The sequence below is a fragment of the Mirounga leonina genome, unplaced genomic scaffold, assembly GCF_011800145.1.
Source record: "Mirounga leonina isolate KUSES-001 unplaced genomic scaffold, KU_Mleo_1.0 Mir_169, whole genome shotgun sequence".
NCBI classification, from domain to species: Eukaryota; Metazoa; Chordata; class Mammalia; order Carnivora; family Phocidae; genus Mirounga; species Mirounga leonina.
In genome coordinates, this window is record NW_023270431.1 from 19,469,699 (window position 1) to 19,477,936 (window position 8,238).

An 8,238-nucleotide genomic window follows, 5' to 3' on the forward strand; every position below is an offset into this window, starting at 1 on the left:
CTCCCGCCTCTTGTGCTCTCTCTCTCTCTCACTCTCTCTTTCAAATAAATAAAATCTTTAAAAAGAAAAAAAAAAAAGAATGAACTTGACTGGTTTCATAGATTTATTAGCAAATAAAAATCAATACCTTCACAAGTATTTCATATTAATAGGCATAAACAAGTCAGTCTTAATAAATTGTAAAAATTGGGGTGCCTGGGTGGCTCAGTTGGTTAAGTGACTGCTCAGGTCATCATCCCAGGATCCTGGGATCGAACCCCACATCAGGCTCCCTGCTCAGCAGGGAGCTTGTTTCTCCCTCTTCCGCCCCCACTGCTTGTGCTCTCTCTCTCACTCTGTCAAACAAATAAATAAAATCTTAAAAAATAAATTGTAAAAATTAATTCCCTGATATTTTACCACATTCACATAATAATGTAACCCAGAAGGCAGCCAAGCCCTCCAGGACATGAACTAGGAAGCTGAGCTCCTGAGATGAAGGGACACAAATTTCTAGTCAACATGTAAATCGGGGACACAGAATCATTCATAGTAGACTCTCAACTTCTTATTAAATACATTTATTACAGTAGCAAACATGCAATCAGCATGATAAATTTGACCAACTTAAGTTTTTCAGATGTGTTATAGAAAAAAAATGCTTTCAACAATAAAAAGATTTTGAAGATGAACTCAACATCAAACTTAGAACTTAAAAGTATAAAAATGTAAGCTGTATCTAAAACACCATCATAGTACAATTAAATGTGAGGAAATACAATCTACTTATAAGTAAATGAAATAATATTGGTTAAAATACATCTCTGTTATGAAAGGCTGACAAATTTTCAGACCAATGATAAATTTTATTCTGAGCCAAATGAAAAGAAAAATCACTCTGTCAGCAGAAAATCTGGAATAGCTATGTATATAGCATTATAGCTGACCCTTGAACAATGCAGGGGTTAAGGGAGCTGACTCCCCGTGCATAGTCAATAATCCATCTATAACATTTGACTCCCCCAAAACTTTCCTGGTAGCTTACTGCTGACCAGAAAACTGACCAGGTAACTGTTACAGGTAACAGTCAGTTAACACGTATTCTGTATGTTACTGGTATTATATACTATATTCTTATAATAATACCTAACTTTTTCAATATCATAAAAATAGTTCTAGGCTATGCAGTTCTTCTGCGAGTTTTTTCAAATTGTTGTAAATCTCCGAAAAATTTTCTATTATATTTATTGGGAAAAAAATCGGCACATACAAATGGATCAGCGCAGTTCAAATCTGTGTTGTTCAAGGGTCAACTGTAACTGGAATGAGAGTAACATCTTCTGCTACTTCACGATGATGTCTAAAAGCTTTTTTTTAAATTCCTGAAGCACAGTTCTCCTTTAGCATATACATTAAATGCATGTCTACCTAGACTGGCTAAAGAAAGAAAAACCTAAACCTCACAAAAAATTTTTTCACAGCTTATATTTTGACTATATGTTAACTGCAGAAAATTTGGAAGAGCATACAGAATTACCCATAACTCTACCACCAAAAGACAATGACTATTTTATTATTTCTTTTCAGTCTTCTTCCTAAGATTTCTTATAAAGTAAAAACTCCAGTTTGTCACTTAACACTACAATATGTAGACACTCCCATTATTAAAAATTCTACAGGTGTTTTAAAACACTGGTTCTCATTTTGAAATGAGACTTCTTTCCAGCTTATGTGAGGGAATACCAATGGAACCCGAAGCATATGTCTGTTAGATTAGTTAAGACTGGTTGAAAAGCAATTCCACTACAGACTGCATCAAGGTCCTTTGGGTAAAAAATGTAATTTTTAAAAATTAGGGAATTGAAATCGCACACAATTCCTGAGTTTCCAGTGATATATACCTAACTGGTTCTTATTTATCAACCTCATAAACTAAAAATTAATAATGATAATCACTTATAGCTATATTACGCTTTTCCATTTACAAAACTCCTACATATTATCATTTCATTTTTGTTAGGCTACGAAATAGGTATGTATTCTCATATCACTGGTGTAGAAAACTGAGGTACAAAGAAATTAAATGACTTAACAAAACTTACCCAATCAACTTAAATGAACGAGAAATCAGAGGTCTTTTAAATTACCACCATCATTTCTATTTGTTTTAATCTACACTGTTTATATAAGACATAACTGTGAAAGAGACCATATATTTGTTAATGCTGTGCTAAAAACTGAAATTACACCTTGAAAGAAAATAAGATAATATTGCATGTTAATTAGGCCAGGTTCGAGAAATTCTGAAAATTAAGGCAACTGCCTCATGTGGGGAGACATATAACTGATTCCATACTGTTCAAAGATTTTTTTACAAACATATAAAAACTCTCAGTCTAGAAATAAGCAAAACAGTATTCTGCTTATGAAGTTACATTCCTTTCTATATCAAGATATCTTATATGTTTTGTGTCTCAGTTCTCTATGTTTGAAATGGAATAACACTATCTCAGATGGGTGTGGTGAGGATTAACTGACTTAATACACATACATCACTTAGAAATGTGCCTGCCACAAAGTCAGTCCCAATTAGTGCTGGCTGTATGTAAGCCTTCTTGTTGTTTTTTGTTTCTCTACTAGAAGGAAAATACAAGCATACAGTCTAAAACTTCAATGGGGGGAAGGATTTCACACTTAAGTGATGTTTAAGAATTTATTTAAGATGATGATCTAACTAAAAACCTGAATGCCAAGCATCTAAATTTTAAGTTACACTATGTAGAAATGTGCCTAGAGCTAAAAGAGATTAGTCTGCCAAATATATATATTTTTTATTGTTAGATTGTACTTCCACATGCCTGTCAAAGTTTCAGCGTCTTCATAATGACAGGCTTATGGCCATGATTCCACACTTTACTGAAAACCATATGAGAGCAACATTTCAGCTGGACTTAAACATGGAGATCAACTTAAAATAAAAATCTTCCCAGCAATAAGAAACAATCCAACCCATATCCTTCTCACTGCAATAAAGAAGGAAATGCAATGGAAAAATGTGTTCAATAACTGATGCCAAACTGATTCAAAAATTGCGGTTCGCTGCCTGAAAATAGTACTAAAGGGCGGAGGAGGAATCAGCCTTGCATTCTCTTTCCATTATGATGATTATTCAATAAACAGTTTTGCTCAATTCTGAAATAGGTATTTCAAGGACTGTGGATGGAAAAAAAGTTTTGTCACTTTCTGGAAGGGCTTACCCTTTCAACTCGGAATGCTCCATCTGGGAACACAGCACGCTGCCTTAGGTCAGACTGTCTGACCCAGGCAATCCAGACCACCAACAGGAATAACCGTAAGGTATCATAAAGGGCATGTCCAGAATCCAAGACTCAAAGCTAACCAGAATCAATGTCATTCGTTTTTGAACTTGAGCACTTTTCACAAAGGTAATTATCGCCACTTGCCTTTAATTGGTTTAAGATGCTATGTAATTATCTTGCCTCTCTACTCTGTCCATCAGTGTAGCCTAACTTTAGGGGTCGCACCTCCAAAACTTCTCTTTTTCCTCCCAAAGATTTTCCCCAGAAGAATCCAATACCAAAACGGAGGCCTTCACAGCAGGGTCTCGCTTCTCTCTTTTCAGAAAAACCAAAGGCCTTGTCAAAAAGTAAAGCCGCGCCAACTCGGGGGACAACAGGCGGAGCCCACCTTTGCCACTCAACGCAGCGAGTGCTGGGCCAGGTCCGGCCAGGCACCGAAGCGCACCGCACCTCCCCCGCGCATCTGCAGATTCGGCTCACGTCCCGGAGACCCGACATCCCAGAGGTTCCCCCTGCGCCCCCACCATCCCTGGGGCTCCGCGCGCCGCGCACTCCCCGGGGACCACTCACTCACCTTGCTGGGCTCCGGCGTCCTCGAGCAGCAGGACCAGGATAAGTAGGAGCAGGAGGAACAGAGGCATGGGGAAGGAGGAGGAGTTGGAGCGGGGAGGGAGAGGGCGGGAGAGGGGTAGCGCGGCCCGGGCGGGGGCGGCGGCCGCGGCCCGGACTCGGAGACGGTGAGGGCTGCGCCCGGCTCTCACCACCGCCCGGCTCCCCATCGCGGTGGCCGGCAGTCCGCCTGCATAGTGCGGGCGCCCCGGGCGAGGAGGCGGCGGTTCCGGCGGGAGAGCGAGACGCAGCGCGCGCTATGCCCCGCGCCGGGACCCTCTCTGCCCCTCGCTCCGCTTTCGCCTCCTCCTCTTTAGTTCCTTCCCTCAGCTCCCTGCCCCGAGACCCCCAGACCAGAATGCAGGAGAAGAGAGGGAAGGAAGTGGGGTACTCGAGCCGCGAAGGGCGGCTGCGGAGGAGCTAGGGGGACGCGCCTCCCGCACCGCGTTCCTCAACCCAACCCCGGCTCGCAGCACACGCCCGGGACTCCGGCTAGCTGGCAGGCAGACCAGCCGCCCGCTCCCTCGCTCTCCCTCTGGCGCGCATTGACCACGCCTCCTCGGCCCGCCACGGCCAATCCCCAGTTGGCTCCGGTCCGTCTCCCTCCGCGCCTCCCAATCAACACGCTCTCTCCTCGGTCGGCCCGTTAGCTCCCCTGCCCACTCCTTGAGCTCAACCGCCCCTCATCTCTCTCCTCCAATCCCCTGCAGCCTTAGCAAAGCGTCCCACCCGCCTCCCCCAATCCGGGTTCCGCCCCCAAGCTCGGGCCCCCGGCAGCCCCGCCCCGCCCGCGCGCCTGTTATTGTTGGGACCGCAGCCGAAGCTGATGTCGCTTCGGCAGCCGCTTGCTCTGGTCAGTGACTTCCGGGACTTCCCCGATCCCGCTCTCCTTGCTCTTCAGGCCCAGCTTGTTCATTGCTCCTCCCCTGCCTCACATCAGGCCACTGGAAAGGGTGGGAAACCAGGATCCTGGATGGTTTTAGCTGGGAGCTGAGGCTAAGAAACCTTTTACAAAAAAATAGAGCTTTTTTTTTTTTTTTTTTTTTTTTTAAAAAAACAACCACTTGTTGCAGCAACTCCGAGTTAAAATAAAAAAATACAGTGTTCAATTTTTAAAAATACGTATTTCTTGTTTCCTATGCCTTTTACTATATCTACTATATTGGGGGCGGGACCAAAAAAAATTAAAAAAAGCATATAACAAGATCCATGCCCCCAAAGCAGTTTAAACCTAACATCCTAACATTCATTCAGCCATTCTACCACGATTTGTTGACCACCTGCTATCTGTTTGCAAACCTTATGCTGAGACTTGGGGGATTTACAGCCATAATACAGAAATCTTTCCAGGATCTAGTGTTGGTACAGAGATGGAAATACATCACGAAAGTCAAGAGTGCAACAAATGCTAATTAGAGTCACGAGCAATTCAGCAATTCGATGGAGACTGTAAGTAAATGCAGTGACAAAAACAACTGGTATTTGGGAAAGGGGAATCCACAGGAGTAGGCAGTGATTGGTTTAGGAAAAAGGTGCCATCCTGGATGTTTTTCATATGGGCCCCCAAGAAGAGGATGGTGTCGTTAACAAATACAGAAAACTGGAAAGGTGAATCCGGTTGTATAGGCAAGTGAATTAATTTTGGACATACTGAATTTGAGATGCTCACTCAGCATCCAGTATTGGAAGTTCTATAACAGGCAGGTGGACATTTTGGTCTAAAGCTCAGGTTGAGGAGTGCCTTGAAGTTATGGGTAAGAGTAATAAATGGATGTGCTATTCAAAACCATGGAAGGGACTGGTATCTTCAAATGAAAAGCTAAGAGTTGGAAAGGACTCTGAAGGTCATCTTGTTCAACTCCACTATAAACCCCTCATGCATTAAACTCTTGTAACAAATTTATTCAATAAGCATTTATTGGATGTCTGTTAGACCCTACCATGCTATAGGACTAATGTAGGCAATGGACATAAGAAGTTCAAGAGGAGGAGCCTACATTCTGTGGGAGAGGTGAACAAGATCATTGCTGTCAGTGCCATTTTGGAGGTATAGACTAGTACCACAGTGGAAGGAGTTCAAGGAACCCTTTATGGTGAGTATGAAACTCCAGCTGAGTCTTGAATAAAAAGACAAAGTGAGGAAAGTGATCTTCCTCTCGAATAAAAGCACAAAGTGATCTGAAGCTACAGGCAAAGTAGGCTAGCTCACAGGCACCAGAGTCAGTCCTGTTGAGGGAACTCGATGGGGTTAACTACTGCTGGTTTGATAGGAGGAGCTGAAAACTAGTCTGGAAAAGTTGATAGGGGCAAGATCTAAGACAGGCTAAGGAGTCAGGATTTTATTTTTCTAACACTGAGAAACAGCTAAAGGGTTCTAAGAAAGAGTGACATTATCAAATTTTTATTTCAGAAAACTCAACCAGGCAGGAGGGTGGGGAATAGATTGGAGAGAGAGCAAAACTGGAAGCCAGGAAGAGCTCATCTGGAGACTGGTTCAGTGACTTGTAAAGGCAGTGACAGTGAACCTGAACTGTAGGGGCAGTGGGCTTAGACAGGGGAGACTGACATGAAGGATATTTATGAATGTAGTGACTGATTAGATGTGGGGAATAAGGAAGAGTCAAGGAAGATGCTCAGGTTTCTAGGCAGGAGCATTGCCTTTCACACAGCAAGGGAACATAAGGGGAACTGGTCTGGTTGGATATGGAAGTAGAAGATAAGTTCATGAGCTCAGTATTGGACATGTCAAACATGAGGTGCTAACATGGCAAGCGGTCAGTCACATACTAAGACTTGTAGTAATAGTCTCCCTGAGACAACCCATCTTGTTTTTTGGACAACTCCTTTCGTAGGGCACTGAATGATGACTTTAAGGCCACAGAAATGGAGACAGAGCCAGATCTTGTGAATCTCAGGCTGGCATTCTGCTGACTACATGGAACTGCATCAGACCAGAGGATTCACCTGTGAACTCTCAGCGTGATAGAAGCCTTGTTGGAACAGGCAAAACCTGGCCTATACTCCCCTCTACTCCTTGATAACACAGGATGAAAAGATGCCAACTATAAATACCTAAAGTAAGAGGTAGGAGTACTTACAGTTTTTCATCCCTGTTTTACTGACTGTCTGGTATTTTAAAGGGTGATTAAAAGTGGATAATAGAGTAGTGAAGAGCTCCTGAATGAGGTCAGTGGCAGGAAAGGGATGAAGGAGGAAGGGGCAAATTGGAGTTCTATTTAAAGAGGTGAAATCAAAAGTTCTTGGTGACTGATACTCTATGACAATTGCCATATTTCTGTGCTTCAGCTTCCTGGGTTTTGCTTTGGCGCTATAGAGTATGGAAGTCTGGCTAGAGAACATCTCTGGAGATCCTAGTCTATATGTCTAGGGGAATTATAGATATAACACAGATGTGGGAGGTGGTTGATGCTATTTCTGTCTCTATTCCCTCCCCACTCCTGAGCATTGTCACTTTACTGAGTTGCAAAAACAATGACAAGATTGCTCTGTGATGATGAAAATCTCCTTGTGGGACCACAGGCCAATGTAATATAACAGGCATTCATTTCTAGGACAATGCCTGGATCGCGCAGAATTATGGTTTACCTTACTCACTCCCTGCATGTTGCTTTAGCCAATTTAGTCATCTTCCTTACCTCTGGGACTTGGGTGTGTTTGGGGGTTAACATCTGCAGAGGCAATAGGAGCAATACTTATCCAGAATCATTTTACCCACATGGCTCAGATGGCTGGGCTAGGTAGGAACTGGGAATTCTAATCAGGACCCAAAATGGATAGGTCTGGAGGAGGCCATCATCGTAACAGTTAGAGGCTCCCAGAAGCTCAAGTGCTTCCAGAAGGCAAGCCCAGGTCCCAGCTCCTTCCTACAGAGTTTCAAACAGATATGGGTTTTAGAGCTTCCCTTGGGGACAAGCCAAACAGAGAAAACACAAATTGAGCCGTGTCTTCATTGCACAACAGTTTACTGACATATGCTAGGACCAGTAGCAGCCATGGTCATCTGCACTCATTGGTAAATGAATTAATGCTTTGGATGAAGTCTCTGGGGAAGACTAGGGCTTCAGGAAAGGAACACATGGGACAGTTATATATGAAATACCAGGAAATTAAAATGTGTATTGTTTGGATGTATTTACATTTGTTTGCTCCATGTTAAGAAATTTAAAAATAATCTTTTTTTAAAAACATTCTTATTTATTTATTTGTCAGAGAGAGAGCGCACAAGCAGGGGAAGCAGCAGAGAGAGAAGCAGGCTTCCTGCTGAGCGAGGAGCCTGTGGGACTGGACCCCAGGATCCTGGGATCATGAC

General features: G+C 43.0%; 1 protein-coding gene and 1 long non-coding RNA gene across 3 annotated transcripts in view; one reads left to right on the forward strand and one right to left on the reverse strand.

Annotated features, from left to right (window-relative positions):
• DCBLD2 (discoidin, CUB and LCCL domain containing 2) overlaps window positions 1–4,550 on the reverse strand; it is a 90,616-nt gene extending 86,066 nt beyond the window's left edge. Inside the window, exon 1 of one of the 2 annotated variants that reach the window (XM_035015198.1) lies at window positions 3,874–4,550. In XM_035015198.1, coding sequence (XP_034871089.1) covers window positions 3,874–4,078 — 205 coding nt within the window. In that variant the 5' untranslated portion in view covers window positions 4,079–4,550. The remainder of the gene's footprint in view (window positions 1–3,873) is intronic. The other variant, XM_035015197.1, reaches the window with a different exon arrangement.
• Window positions 4,551–5,317: 767 nt separating this feature from the next.
• Window positions 5,318–7,188, forward strand: LOC118017429. The gene is made up of 3 exons (XR_004681146.1): window positions 5,318–5,357; window positions 5,842–6,001; window positions 6,761–7,188. It is a non-coding gene; the product is annotated as an uncharacterized LOC118017429 (long non-coding RNA).
• Window positions 7,189–8,238: the final 1,050 nt, after the last annotated feature.